This window comes from Balaenoptera musculus, chromosome 5 (assembly GCF_009873245.2).
Source record: "Balaenoptera musculus isolate JJ_BM4_2016_0621 chromosome 5, mBalMus1.pri.v3, whole genome shotgun sequence".
NCBI lineage: Eukaryota > Metazoa > Chordata > Mammalia > Artiodactyla > Balaenopteridae > Balaenoptera > Balaenoptera musculus.
In genome coordinates this window covers 14,723,795-14,744,603 of record NC_045789.1, presented here as the reverse complement: position 1 = coordinate 14,744,603, position 20,809 = coordinate 14,723,795, and the positions used below count along the sequence as shown (strand labels likewise).

The 20,809-nt window shown below is 36.6% G+C and overlaps 1 protein-coding gene across 1 annotated transcript in view; it reads left to right on the top strand.

Annotated features, from left to right (window-relative positions):
* The first annotated feature begins 563 nt into the window (after positions 1-563).
* HPGDS (hematopoietic prostaglandin D synthase) overlaps positions 564-20,809 on the top strand; it is a 28,038-nt gene continuing 7,792 nt past the window's right edge. Inside the window, exons 1-4 of the mRNA XM_036853716.1 lie at positions 564-696; positions 7,352-7,444; positions 12,195-12,304; positions 17,044-17,142. Of these exons, the coding sequence (XP_036709611.1) occupies positions 564-696; positions 7,352-7,444; positions 12,195-12,304; positions 17,044-17,142 (435 nt within the window). The remainder of the gene's footprint in view (positions 697-7,351; positions 7,445-12,194; positions 12,305-17,043; positions 17,143-20,809) is intronic.

Genomic DNA, 20,809 nt, shown 5'->3' with positions numbered 1-20,809 from the left:
AGAAATATTTCCTCAAGCCTTTTTGACTCCCTGAGGGAAAAGCAACAGGGGAGGGAAGAGAGGAGATGACAGGTTGACATGGCTGGTTTTACATGCCTTGTGCGTGTACCCTGCTCTTGCAATCCTTACCCAGCTGTCCTCACAAACTCAGCTGTGTCACCAAAGCAAACAACAAACCAAATGTCGACACCATTCATTATGTGTCTAAAGGCAGGACAAAAAAATTCTTAAAATGCCAAGTTTTTGACTCCATTCTCTGAAGTTTGGTATATAGATACCCTATTACTCCGATGTCTTTTTACAAATAAAACCTGAATTTGATTATTTCACTGGAATATTCCATGTAGTTCTTAAAGAGAGTCAAGATTTTATTTCTATCAAGTTTTCTCCATATGTTATTGGAGTAGTGATTTATAATTCTGGTTTTGAAATATCTTCTAATATCTCTGATTATCTCAGAAGATGCCATAAAGTTTTCGAAAAGTCCTCCAAGAAAAATGTTGAAACATCTCTAGAGGGCTGTTAAAATAATTCCTCTATTTTTCTCCTTCCAGAATCACACCATGCCAAACTACAAACTCACTTATTTTAATATGAGGGGGAGAGCAGAAATTATTCGTTACATATTTGCATATTTGGACATAAAGTATGAAGACCACAGAATAGAACAATCTGATTGGCCTGAAATCAAGTCAAGTAAGTAGCACAAATGTAGTTCATGGAAATGTATGTAGAGAAAATGTTTCCAGAACCTTTTGTCTTTCCTCAGGGAAAGGAAAATAGAAAGGTTTTTAAATCTCATGTAGCTTTACACTGAGAAGCAGCAGTTCAGGCAAGTTAAATAAATGCTATGTGACCCAGAAAATTTCCTATTGAGGTGAAAACACAAACCTGACAGAGGGAGCATATAAAAATAACATAACATGAAGCTTTATCAGAAGAGCTGAAATGGAGGAAATACTGAAGTCAAACTTTTGACCATTGGAATAGACTGGGCTTGCTCAGATATCAATAATATTTGGATGATAGATCAGATAAGCTGCTGTAACAGAAAACAAAACTCAAATGGCTTAAATAACAAGGAAATGAACTGTACCACATAACTGAAACTCCAGAAGTAGGCCAGGTTTCAAAGGATGGCTTTATCCATTTTTCCTCCTCAGTGTGTTGGCTAAATCATGAAGCTGGTAGCAATACGTTTGCTGCAATTCCAGCCTCGCAGCGTTGAGAAGCAATTTTGAGAAGCTAGAGGAGAAAACACTGCTTCCTTAAGTGTTCCCAGAAGAATGAGGAAAAACTTTCCAGGTGACCTCAGCAAACCTCTCGTGTTTCACTGGCTCAGATTGGGTCACGTGTCCATTTCTGAACCAATCATTGGCAAAGGGAGTGGGAGGAACCTTAGAATCATCTAATCCACCTCTGAAGTAGGGGATGGAAGCAGTTTTCATGAGGCTTTGTGACCATATGAGAGAGGGGTGGATACGTGAACAAAACTGGGGTCTGTCTGATCAGAGGAAAGAGCAAATTTACAAACTGGGCAGGTAACACAATGAAAACATGCTACTTAGCACTCAGGACAGTGACGAAGAATTAGAAATATTATTAAACAAACAAAAGTGTGTGGTTTTCAGTTAAGTTGTAAGTCATCCTCTAGATGCTTGCCATGTTCCCTGGAAATACTAACTAAATATTAAGTGTCTAAAATTTATATTTTTATGCTAGATTATTAAAATTTCAGATAAAGATGAAGCTGAAGAAAACAACTATATAGCATTTGTAGGCTATCAGAACTGGCTAGTCTGCAGACCCTATTTCATTTAATTTCTCTAGCACGTCAACATGGGATGTATTATTGTTTCTATTTTATAGTTGGATTAACTGAAGCACACAGAGTTTAGGTATTTTTTCCAGGTTCACAGCCCTAGCAAGGTACAGCTGATTTTCAAACACAGGTCCATCTAATACTATAGCCCAAGTTATTTGCACTAGATAATGCCAACAAAAATAATACCATGATAATTGACGTATTCACAATAAATATTGCCGCTTGACTTTTGGATGCATGAGTTTCTCTGAAGTCATTGTCCCTGTAATTACTCTTTTTCTTATCAGAGAACTCTTCTCCGATGGGATGGAATATCTTATTTCCTATTCTTCTGAAACTTTACCTTTAAGATCCAAGCATTTCTTCTGATATCAGAATTTGTACATGAGCTTCTGTGGACATAAAATAGGTGAATATTAAATTTATCCATTAAATAAGTCAAGATGAATAGCAAGTTGTGGAGGTATTACATATAACAAATTCTGCCTTTTAGTTTTTAGATATAAGTTCTTTGTATTCTTTATACCCTATTCTACCTTAACTTTTCATTATGTTATTAAAAATGGAATTACTGCATTTTCTTAATGTTTTCACATATTCTTAGAATTGAAAGGGATCTTAAAGTTAGTGATGGTTAAGCTACAGTATAAAATACTTTAACATACACCCAACACAAAAATGGCTTAAAGAGGATAAAAATTTATTTCTTTTGCATAAAAGCCCAAGTTAGTATAGCAGTTCTGCCCCATGAAGTTGTCAACGATGAGGCTCTTTCATTTCTGTTCATCTGCACCCGTAGTGGGTTCTTATTGACACAGTGTGAATAGTTCACCCTCCTTCCATATTCCAACTCACAGAAAGTGCAGAAGAGGGAAGAGAACACACCTCTTCCTTTTAACAGCCTGACCAGAAAGTTGCACACATCACATCAGTTATATCTGTTTGGCAAGAAATTAGTCACGTGATCATTCATTGCTGCGAAAGAAGCTGGGAAACATTGACTTTATTGTGGACAAGCATTTGCCCAGCTAAAAATCCAGGGTTTTATTACTTTGAGGAAAAAAAAGCAAAGAATAGGTATTGGAAAGCAGTTTCTATTACAAATTGTATCTGGTATCATCTCCTGTCCAATTTAGGGACGCTCTCTGGTGTTTGAAACTCGCTATGACCATCCCCTCTGCTATAATCTAGAATATCATTGGATATTTCTATTAAAATTTTCTTCCTGGTCAAACCTGGTAGACTGTACACATGTGTTTAATCTCTCCTTTAATAACATTAACGTACTTAAAAAAAAGTCACCGCCCCCCCCAAGGACAAAGAAATCAACCTTGAATATGATAGCACAAAATTCTGGAAGCTAGAAAGCCGGTCAAAGAATGGTAAGGTGACTTACCATTAAGGCCAGTGATGCTCAAATATAAGCCTGGAGGAGAAAAAGGCCAGCCAAATCACTCCAGAGATCCTCCAAAGGGTCAGGAATTGGTTGCAAAAGATAACTTCAAGAGCTGAGCTGATACAGGGTTGCCTGGAAGAATATGAAGAAGCAGTATGACCACAAGTTTCCTCTCTCTCCCTGGAAGAAGCATGGAGATTACTTTCAAGAGGATAGACCAGAGGATTCTAGGACACCAGGCATGTCTCGGACACAGTGCTATAGTAAACATGGAATTCAGTGGAAGTCTAGAAACTAGATGGTGATACCAACAGCCCTTTCCCCTGCTCTACAATCAATGGCAACCAGGCTAATATCCCTCACACAGGAAATGGGAGGAATTCTCTCTGGGGAAGCTGACCAGTCTAAGAAAAATGTCTAACAGATACTGAACAGATGGGGATCCCTCAATGAATTTGCCTAGCCCAATCTGTGGGCAAGCCCCTCCTACGCACACTGAGATTCCAGTTAGCTTTTACTTCTTTGCCCTTTTAAATAGCAATGGCAAGTCAAAAGTTAACCCATATTTGAGAAAAGTCTGTAATATAAAACAGACCTAAAACCAAACACCTCTGGAGATGTCAAGATGGTATAGCAAGAAAACAACTTCAAAAATATAAAATCCTCAGAGAAAAGAGAAGATATTCTATACAATCTAAAAGGAATGTACGGACACAAAAAGTTCTTGGAAATTAATGTCTGATACAAAGAAATCAATAAAATGATGAAAACTAAGTAAATCCCCCAAAAAGCACAATAGGAAAAAAATGAAAAATAAGAGAATAAAGATAAGGAAAATTGAGAATGAACCAGTTTAGGAGGTCTAACATCTCCATGAAATTCTGGAAAGGGAGAACAGAAAGAAGAGGGGAGGAAAACTTAAAAGAATCTTCTTTATACAAAATTGAAATTATCTCCATGTGGTTTTCATACATTGGTCTTGGACTTACCATTTTAATCCATGGAGAACAAATTATTTTTTCTCTCACATCCAATTACTAGAAGACATTTAGTATCTAGACATCATAGAGAAAAAGACATTGCTGTATAGTCAGTTTAATGAAAATGCTCTGAAGATAAAGAAGGTCTTTGGCTGAATTCAGAATCGAGTCCCTAGGTAACTCATTACCTGTATCTCTATTTAGATATCAACTTTTGGAGCTTCCTTGATTGTTTCTCCTATCATCATTGTGAAATTCAGTCCACCCTTCCCATCCCTGACTCTACTTCTTGATTTAGGTACTGTTTCCTATGGACTATCTGAGATCTGCAGTCACATCTAGGTTCAAAGGACAACTCTCTTCTCTTCCTGGAGTGTTCCATTTATTTCCCCTGGTTTGGGTTTGCGCACCACCCAAGTAGAACAAGCTTCTGTTACACTCTGTCTGCTATTTTACGTGTAGTGCTTGTGCCTGCAAGCATAAGAACAGCACAGAGCAGAATGGGACCATCACTCCTGGCACAAGTGTAGACATTTTTCTAAGACGTTTTACCAGGATCACAGTAGCTATGCTGGCAGCCATATCATACTGAGGCCTTGCATTCAGCACCACTAAATCTCTTAAAGCTTTTTGACAGGTGCTCCTGTTAAGTTACAACCCCAACACCATGAAATTCTTTTTTTTCTGGAACCAAATAAAGGACTTAGCATTTGTCTTCTTAAATTTCTTCTTGTTAGATGCAGCCCACATTCCAAATGTTGGCAATTATTCCAAGCTTGGCTCAAATGCTTCCAGTAGCTGAAAGCTTACCACCGCATAAGAAAACACATTCCATTGTAAATAGCTCCAAAGGTAACAGAATTATTCTTTATCTTGAGTTAAAATATGCCCTTTAGGACTTCCCTGGTGGCGCAGTGGTTTAGAATCCGCTCGCCATCGCAGGGGACATGGGTTCGAGCCCTGATCCGGCAAGATCCCACATGCCGCGGAGCAACTAAACCCGTGCGCCACAACTACTGAGCCTGCACTCTAGACCCACGACCCACAACTACGGAGTCTGTGCTCTGCAACAAGAGAAGCCACTGCAATGAGAAGCCCGTGCACCGCAACGAAGAGTAGCCCCAGTTCGCCGCAACCGGGGAAAAGCCCGCGTGCAGCAACGAAGACCCAACGCAGTCCCCCACCAAAAAATTTAATTAATTAATTAAAATATGCCCTTTAAAAATTTATTCTTGGTCCTCATTCTGCATTTTAGAGATAGTCCGAATAAGTAAGATTTTTTTTCCCATTTGATATCTATGCCATATTGGAGATGGTTTTTATGTTCCACTTCGTTTGTTCTGTCTTCTTCAGTGAAGAGTGGTAGAAGTTCTTCAGCCAATCCTCATATAATGTGATTTTCAGACCCTCTCTAACTTGGATACTATCCTCTGGACTTGCTCTGATTTTTAATATCTTTCAAAAACATGGCTCTTAGAACTAGAAAACAGCTGAGCAAGAGTTCCAACTGGATTTCACCTCTCACTTGGCTCTCACCTCTACCAGGTGTGTGATCTGGACTATTTCTATAACCTCTCTTCATCTCATTTCCTCATTTATAAAATGAGATGGTAGTTAATACCTACTTCATAGGGTTGTCATAAGTACCAGAAGACTGAACGGGCACGTTAAATATTTAGTACAATGCCTAGCACAAAAGGAAGCACCCCTCAAAATGTTAGGCATGTTAATTCCCTCTTGATTACATACTTTGCTTCAAATAAGGCATCACAATTTGTATCAGTTTTATTTGGGACTTTGTTTTGCTCACTGCAGTATCTCAGACACGTGGAATAGTACTTGGCACACTTATTAGCTAAGTGTTCAAAGATGTTTTTATTCCTGATGTGAACTGTAGTTCGTCTTGTACTTATTCAGTGCATACGAAAGACGCTTGAAGGTTGATTCTAGTAGTTGTGTTACAGTCATGGGATTATGAGTGGCACTTTATTCTTTTCCCTCTTTCCAAAATAATTATATGTCCCAACCTAAGGCACTGGTTGGGAAAATTGTGATTAATTCATATGGCAAAATGTATGCTTTAAAAAAAGATGTATTATTGATTTAGAAATATTTTAAAAGGTATTATCAAATTAAAAAAGTGGTTTACAGACATATACATTATGATTTTGTTTTGATATATATGGGAAAGCAATTAAAATATTAAAATGTTTATCACTGTGTGGTAGAATTATTTTTATTTATCTTCAACTTAGAATTTCTCTATAATGAAGAATAATAAATTATTCTCTGACAAAAATATAATAGGTTTAGATAAGAAAACAAAGTAGGATTTACAGATAAATATTAATACACCTGCTATGAGTCTGTCCTATATTTGTACAAATATGCTTGTTGCTTACTATATACTTCAAATGGTCAATAAGAATTTGGCTAAGTTCCTTACCATAACTCAATATCAAACTCTTCATATTCCTCAGACTATGGTTTGAAAGAATAATTAATGTAATCTCTGAGGACTGAAAATTTAATAAGGCTTTAAAAGTTTTTAAAAAAATTATATAGTAAGTATGTGAGATAATATATAATACATATCGATAGTATCACTGTAAACCTGGGTTTTAGACCCAGTTCTGTCACTAACTCTATAGCAGCTCTTCTAACAACTCTTCTTTTCCCCTTTTCTAAAAAAATTGAAGTATAGTCACTGTTCAATATTTACAAGTTACAGATGTACAATATAGTGATTCACAATTTTTAAAGGTTATACTCCATTTGTAGTTATTATAAAATATTGGCTGTATTCCCCATGTTGTACAGTATATACTTGTAGCTAATTTTATACCTAATAGTTTGTACCTCTTACTCCCCCACCCCTATCTTGCCCCTCCCCTCTTCCCTCTCTCCACTTGTAGCCACTCATTTGTTCTCTATATCTGTGAGTCTGTTTCTTTTTCTAACAACTCTCTTTTTTTAAACTTGTAAAATGTAAAGATTCCACTAGAGGATGCCTAATGTCCCTTCTAGAATAAATATTCAAGAATTCTGTAACGTTACTATCATGTTTTATTTCCACAATTATCAGTAAAATGGAAGTATTATAACTTGATTTTGTTCTGGAAGTTAATTCTTTGCTCATTTTATTTTAAGCGCTTCCATTTGGCAAAATTCCCATTTTGGAAGTCGATGGATTGAACCTTCACCAGAGCCTAGCAATAGCAAGATATCTGACCAAAAACACAGGTAATATATTTACTGTGTGTACAGTTTTTGATAACTGAAAAATAACCACATGGCATATATTCAATATTCATTAAGTAACTTTATTACTGAATGGGATTAAAATATAGTGCAAAGGAGAATGGGATTAAGTGCCAGAGAAGTATAAATATACCATCTCTACCAGTTTAATTTTCCCTGAGTTCCCTAGACAATTAATTTTATACTGCCTGCAGTCTCTCCTGCCCCACACTTCCTTGTCCTCAATCCCTTATTGGAATTTAGCTGAAAAATTAGACAGATGTGTCTGAACCCAAACTTCCGCTAGCATGCATATCATAAGTTATCAGAGAAGATTAATTAATGGGAAATACGTGTGGCATAGGCAGGCTGAAGTGACTCATACTATTAAAATCATGTACCCAATGTCTTTCATCCTAATCATGCTAAAAAAAATAGAAAGGAAGTCTTCTTTGCCTCCATAAAGTGCCATCTGAGGCATCCTGAGTGGGTAGTTGGCTACTGGATTGTTTATTTAGCACATGCGCTAACGTGATAAGATGAGGAGAAATAAAGGAAACTTAGTTCTCATCTTTGCCTGGTGCCCTTCCCCATCTTATGCTCTGCTGTCTTCTCTGTCCCCTCACACTCCCATAACACTCTTTTTGAGGGAACGGCCACATTTGGCTTCTTTTAAAGCCCCTTTCTTTGTAAATAATCTGCAGAATCACCATGCCCCACTCCTGACACTGACACCCTCTTTGCTACCCCCAAAACCACTATGATCCAAGCTGTAGAGACATGGTTAGCTTACCAATAAAATGGGCCATAATTACTAGACCTTCATTTTTGGACCAAAGTAACGTATGTATGTTAAAAATACAAAAATTTGTGTTACACGAACACGTTTCAGCCAACAAAATTTTTTGGAAGTTTAAAAGCGATGGCGGGACTTCCTTTGTGGTCCAGTGGCTAAGCCTCTGCACTCCCAATACAGGGGGACTGGGTTCGATCCCTGGTCAGGGAACTAGATCCCGCATGCCACAACTAAGAATTCACATGCAGCAACTAAAAAAAAAAAAAAGATCCCACATGCTGCAACTAAAAATATCTTGCGTGCCGCAACTAAGACGCAGCAGAGCCAAATAAATAAATAAATAGATAGATAGGTAGCTAAATATTAGAGATGGAGATGACTTCTGACTATGGAAATTTGACTTTGAAGTGAAAATGACATTTGAGTTGAGCCTGAAAAGATACCTAGAATTTCAAGAGACAGATTTGGACTTGAGCAGTGTTTCTCAAATTTTACGTGCATCAGGATCACTTGGAGGCTCATTAAAACAGATTGTTCAGCCTTGACTCCAGAGACTGTGATTCAATAGGCCTAGGGTGGGAAATCTGCATTCTTACCAATTTCCCAGATGACGCTTATGCAGCTTGGTCCATGGAACTCACTTAGAGAATCTCTGGACTAGAACATTCCAGACAGAGAAAAAATGGCAGGAGAAAAAGAAAAGAACTTCAAAATTTGCTGGGTGGAACGGAAGTAGAAAGAGAAAGGGATGGAAAAACAGATTGGAATCTGGTAAGAAAGAGCCAGAGTATTAACGTCATCCCTTAAACAACTGTAGAGTTGTTTTCAAATTGAGATCTAATTGACCTATAACATTACATTAGGTTCAGGTGTATGACATAATGATTCAGTACATGTATATATTGCTAAATGATCACACAGTAAATCTAGTCAACATCCTTCACCTCACATAGTTACAGATTTTTTTCCTTGTGATGAGAACTTTTAAGAACTACTCTCTTAGCCGCTTTCAAATATATGGTATTCTTAGCTATGCTCACCATGCTGTACATTACATCGCCAGGACATATTTATCTTATAACTGGAAGTTTGTATCTTTTGACCACTTTCACCCATTTTACTGCCCCTACCCCTGCTCCTGCCTCTGGTAGCCATCTGTTCTCTGTATCTATGAGTTAGTTATTAGGAGTAATTTTTAAAGATTCCAATATGAGTGAGATCAAACAGTGTTTGTCTTTGACTTCAACTGTAAATTTTTATCTGGAAAAGCAACATAACCATGGCTAAGAGCTTAGGAAGATTATTCTGGCCATACTTTGTATTTGTTTGGCATGACTGCAGGGGTGGCTATTTGGGAAATATGAGAAAGTTTGTGAAGATAGAATCATCCTAGGGTTAGAAGACAGATACTGGCATGTGGAGGGCAGTCTATTTGAGCAGGAGAGTAAGGGCCAGGCAGACGACAACTTGGACATATTTCCTTATTCCCATAGCTCCTTCTCCTTCTCCTCTTCCTCCTCCTCTTCTTAAAAGAAAAATTTCCTTAGCTTGCAATATCCTTTCCGTTGTCTGTCTTTCCCAGTTAGCCATAAGGGCCATGCAGGCAAGGAACTGATCTCCTTTGTTCACTGCTGTAGCCCCAGTTGGGGCCGACCCAAAAGGATACACAGAGAACTATCCAAAAGGAAGCGGAGAATATGGTTCTGGAATTTAGGACTAAACATGTTGAATGAGTCATCTGTATAAAATTGACAGCTGAAGCCTTAAGTGTGGAAGTCAAAGTAGGGATGAAAATGAGTGAAGAGAACTTATGATACAATTCGGAGGGATTTCTCAAGGTCAGAAAGAAGAATCAGCCTTTGAACATCACACACGTGAAAATATAGATAGTTTACAGAAGAACGCTAATTACTAAGGCATTTTCTTTCACTTTTAACAGCTTTATTGAGGTGTGATTTACATACAGTTCACCCATTGTCAGTATATACAGTTCCTTGATTTTTAGTAAATGTATACATTTGTACAAAAGCAACCTATTTTATATTTTTATTTTTTATTAAAGTTACAAGTTATAGGCGTACAATATAGTGATTCACAGTTTTTAAAGTTATACTCCATTCACAGTTATAATAAAATATTGGCTATATTCCCTGTGTTGTGCAATATATCCTTGTAGCTTATGTTATACATAATAGTTTGTACCTCTTAATCCCCTACTCCTATATTGCCTCTCCCCCCTGCCCCCCACTGGTAACCACTAGTTTGTTCTCTATATCTGTGAGTCTGCTTCTTTTTTGTTATATTCACTAGTTTATTGTACTTTTTAGATTCCACATATAAGTGATATCATACAGTATTTGTCTTTCCCTGTCTGACTTATTTCACTTAGCATAATACCCTCTAAGTCCATCCATGTGGCTGCAAATGGCAAATATTCATTCATTCTTTTTTATGGCTGAGTAATATTCCATTGTGTTTATATATACCACATCTTCTTTATCCATTCATCTGTTGATAGACACTTAGGTTGCCTCCTTATCTTGGCAATTGCAAATAATGCTGGTATGAACATTGGGGTGCATGTATCTTTTTGAATTAGAGCTTTTGTCTTTTCCATATGTATGCCCAGGAGTGGAATTGCTGAGTAATATTCCATTGTGTTTATATATACCACATCTTCTTTATCCATTCATCTGTTGATAGACACTTAGGTTGCCTCCTTATCTTGGCAATTGCAAATAATGCTGGTATGAACATTGGGGTGCATGTATCTTTTTGAATTAGAGCTTTTGTCTTTTCCATATGTATGCCCAGGAGTGGAATTGCTGGGTCATATGGTAGTTCTATTTTTAGTTTTTTGACAAACCTCCCTACTGTTTTCCACAGTGGCTGCTCCGATTTACATTCCCACCAACAGTGTAGGAGGGTTCCCTTTTTCTTTTTCTCCACATCCTCGCCAACATTTGTTATTTGTGTTCTTTTTGATGATAGCCATTTTGACAGGTGTGAGGTGATATCTCATTGTGGTTTTGATTTGCATTTCCCTGATGCTTAGCGATGTTGAGCATCTTTTCATGTGCCTGTTGGCCATCTGCATGTCCTCTTTGGAAAAATGTCTATTCAGTTCTTCAACCCAGTTTTTAGTTAGATTATTTGTCTTCTTGATGTTGAGTTGTATGAGCTGTTTATATATGTTGGATATTAATCCCTTATCAGTCATATCATTTGCAAATATTTTCTCCCATTCAGTAGATTGTATTTTCATTTTGTTGACGGTTTCCTTTGCTGAAATGCAACCTATTTTAGAATGCTTCTACACCGAATCATTTTAGAATGATTCCTTAGCAAAATGATGGTCAGCAAATGGCAGTAAAGAAAAAACACAACACTTCTATTATTTTAAACTTATAATTCCCAGGAAGCAAACAAATGCTGCTGACAAAAAATTATCTGCACATGTAACAGTAATTCTTTCTACAAGATAAATGATAATGTATGTACAGGTTATTTATTGTAGTATCACTTGCACTAGCAAAAGACTGGAAACAAACCTAATCAGTTGAGGCTAGTTAAATAAATTGTGGCACTTCCACTTAAAGGAATCCCATGTACCTGAAAAAAAAGCAAGGATGCCCTTAAGGGACTTGTAAGAAAAGATCTCTAGGATATATGGGGGAGGTGCGTTTTGAGTGGGATACCTATTCTTATTTTCATTAAGAAACAATGGAAGAATACAAAATAAATGAATGAAAATGGTTACCAATATGGTAGGTAGGTAAGGAAGCAAAATGAAGTGAATGGGTCAGAGGTGGAAGTTAGTCTTCACTGGATACTGTTTTATATTGTTTTGAATTTTTGAAACATATTAATATATTGCCTATTTTTTAAAAAGTTTTACTATAGTAAAATAAATTGAGCATATTCTTGGGCATAAAATGGCCTGTCTCTATTCCATAGATTTGGCTGGAAAAACAGAATTGCAACAATGTCAAGTTGATGCAGTCGTGGACACATTGGATGATTTCATGTCTCGTTTTCCTTGGGCAGAGAAAAAACAAGATATAAAAGTAATGTGATCAGTTTGCTGTTACTGCTATTAATCATATCCACTTGCCAAACATTATGTTAGGTGCTTTTAAAAGTTCCTTTTTATCAAAGTAAGACATACATCTAGTTTTAAAATATCAAATTATATTAAAAAGTTTAAAACAAAGTACTACAGTGATTCCCAGCCTTACCTCTTCATATTAACCCTTCCTCAGATGCAACCCTCATTTTAACACTTTTAGCTGTTTCTTTAGGATTTATACATCTCCATATTTTCTATAGGATATGTAAATATGGCTTTCTTTGATTCACAAATTTTAGATAGTTTTGATAGACTTATTATAGTAATGAGAATTTATCTCTTACATATTCATTCTCTCTGCTTCCCTTCCCCCAAACTCCTAATATAATATTAAAATTTTGTGGTGAAATCTATATTCAGTCATTATATTAGTATGCCTATGCAGATATTGTACAAAACTGTGCATTCTGGTATACTTTGATTGTATTTCCTTTCTCACTTTCCTCCTCAAATTAGTAATTGTCTTTTTTTCATTTGCTTAATTCCTTTTTACTTTTATTGCTGAACCTTCCCACACTATCCAATGGCCTGCCAATGCAATTTTCCACAAAGTCAATGATATCAGATAATCTATTGTTTCCATTATTTTCTTGGAGCTATCGAGCCAGAGATTTCCATTCTCCTTTGTAGAGCTGTCTAGGTTTTTGCACAGCTGTCATCATTGGACTTTCCTTCACTGCCATCCCAGGAACGTCTTTCTCTTGAGCTGGAGTCCTGTTTCCTGGATGACATCCTCTGTTTTTATTTACTCCCTTGTTTACTTGGGGCACATCTCCAGTATTCATATCTCTTATCCTCAAGAATTCTTCACTTAAAATTTTGGAAACTGTTGTTATCCTCATTTTCCAGATGAAGAAATTTAGGTTCATGTAGTGTAAATAACTTACCTAAGGTTACTTAGCTGGTAAGTGGTACACAAGGAATTCAAATCCCAGACACTCTGGCTCAGACTCCATGTTCTTTACCACTGGATGTAATGCCACAGTGGTAGCAGCTATTCAAAACAGCTGTGCAGGAGTATTTATGTACATGTTATGGCTTAAGGCCTGTATCCAAAAGCTACAGCACAGAACAAATGGCAGTCTTATCAACTTACTTAAGCATATTTATTCTTTTTTTTTTTTATATATAATATAGGCCATATATAACAAACCCAGCTAACATTATTCTTTTTTTTAATTAATTAATTAATTAATTTTTATTTTTGGCTGTGTTGGGTTTTCGTTTTTGTGTGAGGGCTTTCTGTAGTTGCGGCAAGCGGGGGCCACTCTTCATCGCGGTGTGCAGGCCTCTCACTGTCGCGGCCTCTCTTGTTGCGGAGCACAGGCTCCAGACACGCAGGCTCAGTAGTTGTGGCTCACGGGCCCAGTTTCTCCGTGGCATGTGGGATCTTCCCAGACCAGGGCTCGAACCCGTGTCCCCTGCATTGGCAGGCAGATTCTCAACCACTGCGCCACCAGGGAAGCCCCAAGCATATTTGTTCTAAATACTGTTTGTTTAATTAGGACCCTCTGATTTAAATAGAGATATTTGGAACATAAAAGTATTCACATTTACTGATTCCTTGACATAAATGTAAGGTGTGTGGGGAGACACACACACATACGTATACATATACATACCTGACTAACCAGAACAAAGTCTTAAATAAAAACTCATCTTTGAGGATAGAAATACATTTGGGCTCTGGAGTCAGACTGCCAGGCTTGAATCCTAATTCTCTTCTTACCAGTTGTCACTTAACTCCCTATCAAATTTTCACATTCTGTGTCTGTAAAGTAGGGATATCATAGAATCTGCTTCAAAGTATGTTGGGAGGATTAAATGGTAGCATAAGTACCTATGGCTAGGTGGAAAGTGTTCACTAAATATTAGTTATTATAGTGTTTTTATATAATTCAGTGCTCATTGCTTTTCCTTTTATTTGTCAGACATGACGTCTATATTTCACATATCCTTATAAATGCAGAGACAAGTAGATGCATAATCCTCAATTTAGAAAAAAGTATCTAAAGGTTTTTGTTCCATGTGGGCTTGCCCTCTCTACTTCTCTATTTTTCCATTCTCCTTTTCTCCCAAAGGAAAATGTTCTTTGAACGTTTATGATAAGGGGAACTCTACCTTTGTATTAGAATAACAATGCTCGTACATGCTACCTATCTCAGAAAAACAAATTCACAGGACATAATCCAAGTTCATGAATAAATCATATGAAGGGACAACATGTTGCAGAAATAATTGCGAATAGCTAGACTATCTGATTAATAAGCAGGACCTGGCCAGAATACAATGAAAAATACACAGTTCTTTTGCATCTCATTACTTAGTCTCTCCGTAGTGGGTTGCATTGCTGCCACCTTGTGGTCAGATAAAATTTTCAAAAGCAGAATATTGATACAGTAAAGATGGATGAACAGTGAAAATAGTCCTCTTCTTATATGTTCTTTAAAAATCTATCGAGTACACATAATTATAAATGTTTCAGTGCTAAAAATTCCATTTCCAATTTAAAATTTTTAAAAAATTAATTTAAATTTAATTTAAAGGCAAAATATGTCTCTGAGCATTGGCCACACTGATAATCCTTGAATTTATCACTAGTGTTTCTGTGGTTATTCAATGCGTCTGTTTCAGTTTCCTCATCTGAAGAACAGGGCAGGGGGTTGGGGGTGGGAGGGTGATGGGTCAGCAGGATTGAAGGAACATCAGTGGCCCATTTCCAATCCTAAACGATTTGGGCAGTGTGGATTTTAAAATGGTGCTTTGGAGAAATATGCAAACCTCCCTAAATCCTCTAAATGTCATTTGATAGAATACAATAGCAATGACTTTTCAGTGTGCAAAAATCTCCTTCCTTATAACTCTCTGGGGGAGGTAGAAGGAAATTTCTGAGTCCACCAAGTGTAGGAATGGCTATCTAGGGTTTATCAGAAAACACATTTTAAAAAGGATATATAAGAAAATTTTATCTTCTTTAGGTTATTTTGGTGAGTATTCTTTAAAATGACTCTTAAATACTAATGGTTATGCTGTTTAGCAATTTACATTTCATTAGACTGATATGATTCTCACCAAACACATAAAGAGAACCTGGGCTAAAGAACTCAAGAGTGCAGAGATAAGATTTTTATCTGGCACTGCATATACAAAGCATTGGTGTACCTTACGCTGAGGAAATGCACAGTAGAAAAAGTAGCAGAATTACCCAGGTGAATGCACAGGAGTTTTTGGAAAGCTGTACAGCATCTATATCCTGTTCCATTTAACTCCCTCCTGTTTCTAGCTATTCTAGGACAGCCAAGCTGGCTATTACCTCCCCAACTGATGCTGATCTAAGCTAAGCTATGGGAAATGTCACGTGTTTCTGGACCCATTGCCTCTTAGCTCACAAATTCTGTGGAAGGGGCTGAAGGATTCACACTATTTTATTTAGAACTATGAATATATTATCCATAGAGAGAGAACCTTAGGTACAAAGGTGGTATAGAACCGTGGAAAGCATATAAAGGCAAAATAATGACAAACTTCCCAACCTTCAGTTCCTGAAATGTGGCAAACCTATGTAAATCTGTAATGATGCTTTTGCAAACTGTGCCCTACAAATATAAGGCATTATGTTATAATAATCTATATTACCCAGCTAAGTCATAATAGTAACAGGAAGTAAATCAGTAAATTGGTGAGGGAGTTATCCACTATTTGACTTACCTTAATAGAGGCTGGATTTTATTATAGATTTTATAATATTCATTCATTTATGAATATTAATGATATATGTATATTTTATAATATTTTGAGTTTGGCTTACATTTCATATCCACAATACAAACCAGCCTGATTTTCATATATACACAAATAAATACCTCTTACCAAGAAAGAGACCATGAATAAATTATTTGGTCTTCAAAGATTCAAGTAAAAACACAAAGATAATGTTTTTAAATGGATATATCTGTTATTTTTTCCCAAGGATATTATTTGGTTTGTAATAATATCTTACATATTATATCAAAATGGGGCACCTTGGATTGATTTTACAGATGATAGTCAAGGCAGAGAAATCTCACCCTAAGGTACAATGTCAAGCCAAACAGAGGAAATCTGCCCAAGAACGTTGCTATTCATTATGGATTACTTCCGTTAAGTGTAACGGTGAGATGAAAGACTGCTAAACTGGAGGAATCTTACAAAATAATAATATTTTATTAATAATAGTCTTACAGAATAAATTTTATTTACAAAAAGATTAATTTCTTTACCTTTAGTTAAATTATTTCACTTTAAAGGGAGTGAGCCTAAAAAAGGGAGGGAATTTTAGAAATGTAAAAACATAATGGAATAATTTTCCTTAACAAAAATTAAGATAAAAAACCATGAAAAGATTTTATTGATGAAATATTTAGTCATTATATACAAAGAAACAATAAGAACTGATGACACTAATATTTATTTTTTAATCCATGAGTAATAAAGGGAAGAATAAGATCTATAGAAAATCAGACCTGAATCTCCATGCCATACATTTTAAAAAACAAACAAACAACAACCACCAATAACACGTAACTACTTCCTTTTGAACTCATGTGGGAGAAAGAAGATGGAAAAATCTGCTTCCTCTTCAACTCATTTGTTTTTCTTCTTATTATGCTTAAAGGAATCTTTTTCTCCCTCTCGTAGGATCAGATGTTTACGGAGCTACTTACATGTGATGCGTCTCATCTTCTGCAAGATTTGGACACATACTTAGGGGAAAACGAGTGGTTTATTGGTAACTCTGTGAGTATGTTTTACATCTTAAAAAAATACAAGCATATACATATATGGATAAACCAAAAACTTTATAAAAATGTATTGAAAAAAGGGTTACTCATAGGGAGGGAGTAGGTTAGAGAGCAGGGACAAAAGCTAAACTTCTTTGAATAAAACTTTTTTGGTGGAGTTAACTTTGGAAACATGAACTAAAATATTTTATATAATTATATAAAAACAATAAAAACGTTTTAAAAAGCTATCACTGACAGACTAAAGCAAAGTGAAACAAATGAACTTGTGTCACATTGGTGCATAGGGTATGTGAAGTACCTGTGGACTCTATTAGTGAAACACTATCTTAAGAAACATCATCATTTTTAAAAACACAGTGATTTGACTATACATCTCATTATAGATATTTTCTCGGGACAAAAAAATAATATTGTACACCAGTTTCAGTTCACGATGTACTTTTTCTTAAGGTAAAGAAAACAAGCATTTTGTGTCTCTTTTTCTCGAAAAAATAACCAATCTAGTTGTTCTGGCCACCCCTTGGACCCAGATTCTGGTCTCTAAATACTAAAAGTAACCAGAACTTCTTGGAGAAATAGCTCATTCTCAGTTTGGGACAGGAAACGTAAAACATGAGCCGGGAATACTTTGACATAATAGAACCAAATAAATTATCAGACAAAACCCCCCCCAAAACACCAGAGTTGTGTCAGAAGGACTTAGCAGTCAACTTGTAGAGGCTCTCACTGGCCAAAGTTGAGAAAATTCAAGCCACAATAAGAATATTAACTGCAATGGATTGAAACAAATCAAAATGAATGAATCCATGAGTTTATGAAAACCACCATCACCAAATACACACACACACACACACACACACACATACATACATACACACACACCCCTCAAAACCAAACAAAGCTTCATTGGTGACTTTTAGAAGATGTTATGGAGCCAAATTATTACAAATTTTCCTTGACTTATGATGGGATTATGTCCCAATAAATCCATCGTAAATTGAAAATATCATAAGTCAAAAAATACACCTAACCTACTGAACACCATAGCTTAGCCTAGCCCACCTTAAATTTGCTCAGAACACTTACATTAGCCAACAGTTGGGCAAAATCATCTATCACAAAGCCTTTATAATAAAGTGTTGAATATCTCACATAATTTATTGAATATTGTAGTGAAAGTAAAAGACAGAATGGTTGTATGGGTACAGAATGATTTTAAGTGTATCAGTTGTTTACCCTCCTGATTATGTGGTTCACTGCCGTTGCCCAGCAACACGAGAGAGTACCATACAGCATATCACTAGCCTGAGAAAAGATCAAACTTCAAAATTCAAAGTGCGGTTTCTGCTGAACATGTGTCACTTTTGCACCATGGTAAAGTCAAAAAATTGTAAGTTGAACCATCATAAGCCAGAGACTGTCTGTATTCTGAAAACTGTTAAAAACAAAAAAGTTGGGGGGTTTGAATAAAGCATTTATCGTGCCATTCCTATGCCAATTATACCTCAAGATAAAAAAATTGATGGACAAAGTCTGTCTACATAAAGGTATTCTAGTTAATAAGTAAGGAAAGAGGACTTACCTGGTGGTCCAGTGGTTAAGAATCTGCCTGCCAGTGCAGGGGACACGGGTCCGATCCCTGGTCTGGGAAAATCCCACATGTCGTGGAGCAACTAAGCCCAGGCAGTGTGCCACAACTACTGGAGCCTGTGCGCCGCAACTACTGAGCCCACGTGCTGCAACTACTAAAGCCCGCGTGCCTAGAACCCATGTCCGGAACAAGAGAAGCCACTGCAGTGAGAACCCTGCGCACCGCAACCTAGAGTGGCCCCCGCTCGCCGCAACTGGAGAAAGCCCAAGTGCCGCATGGAGACCCAGCGCAGCCAATAAATAAATAGATAAATAAATAAATAAATAAACAAGGAGGGATTAAAATAAATCATCACCATTTTCCAACCCATGATGAATCAATGGATCTAAGCATTGACTATCAACAATTGTTAATATCACAAAAAAAGAGAGAACCAGATATTACGGGCCTACTGACAGAGGAGTGCACTGCCACCTATGAAGTAGTCTTGCCAAGAGAAAAATCAAATCTAAATCTGATCTAGAAGCTGTGGTAAGTTGGGGTCCCTGCCTTCAAGGAGACTCCATTCTAGGAGACAAGATACTGCTTTTTGCCACGCTCTTGTGACTTATTTTAATCACTGTCTGCTGAGTCCTGCGGAGGCAGAGAAGCAAACTTGCCACATCTTTTATGTTCCTTTCTCTGCCCTTATTGATTGAACAATTTCTAAGAATGTAAAATATTTTTTTCCTTCTGTTTTTTATTAAAATTCCTTTGTAACCTAACCCCATCTCTAAGTGCTCTCTCCCTTCCTCAAAGTGTTCCAAACACTCTGGTGTTTTGTTTTTTCCTCAGACACGAGTCATACTCCTGCCTAAGAGCCTTTACACTTGCTCCTCCTCCTGCCTGAAGTGTTTAATCCCCAAATCACTGCATGTCTGGATCTTTTTTTCATCATTCAAGCCTTAGCTTAAATGTCACCTCTTAAAGGACTTCTCTCCCTGACCACTTGAGAATCCCTCTCATCACTCTACTTTGTCTATATCACCTTTATCACTTTATGTTTTTTTTTGTTTTTGATTGAAGTATAGTTGACGTACAATATTGTATAAGTCACTGGTGTACAATATAGTGATTCAAAATTTTAAAGATTATACTCCATTTATAGTTATTATAAAATATTTGTTATATTCCCCATGGTGTACAATATATCATTATAGCTTATTTTATACATAATAGTTTGTATCTCTTAATCACCTACTCCTATATTGCCCCTCCCCCTTCCCTCTTCCCACACTGGTAACCACTAGTTTGTTCTCTATATCTGTGAGTCTGCTTCTTTTTTGTTATATTCACTAGTTTATTGTACTTTTTAGATTCCACATATAAGTGATATCATACAGTATTTGTCTTTCCCTGTCTGACTTATTTCACTTAGCATAATACCCTCTAAGTCCATCCATGTGGCTGCAAATGGCAAATATTCATTCATTCTTTTTTATGGCTGAGTAATATTCCATTGTGTTTATATATACCACATCTTCTTTATCCATTCATCTGTTGATAGACACTTGGGTTGCCTCCTTATCTTGGCAATTGCAAATAATGCTGGTATGAACATTGGGGTGCATGTGTCTTTTTGAATTAGAGCTTTTGTCTTTTCCATATGTATGCCCAGGAGTGGAATTGCTGGGTCATATGGTAGTTCTATTTTTAGTTTTTTGACAAACTTCCCTACTGTTTTCCACAGTGGCTGCTCCGATTTACATTCCCACCAACAGTGTAGGAGGGTTCCCTTTTTCTTTTTCTCCACATCCTCGCCAACATTTGTTATTTGTGTTCTTTTTGATGATAGCCATTTTGACAGGTGTGAGGTGATATCTCATTGTGGTTTTGATTTGCATTTCCCTGATGCTTAGCGATGTTGAGCATCTTTTCATGTGCCTGTCGGCCATCTGCATGTCCTCTTTGGAAAAATGTCTATTCAGTTCTTCTGCCCATTTTTTAATTGTTTGTCTTTTTGATATTAAATTGTATGAACTGTTTATATATGTTGGATATTAACCCCTTATCAGTCATGTCATTTGCA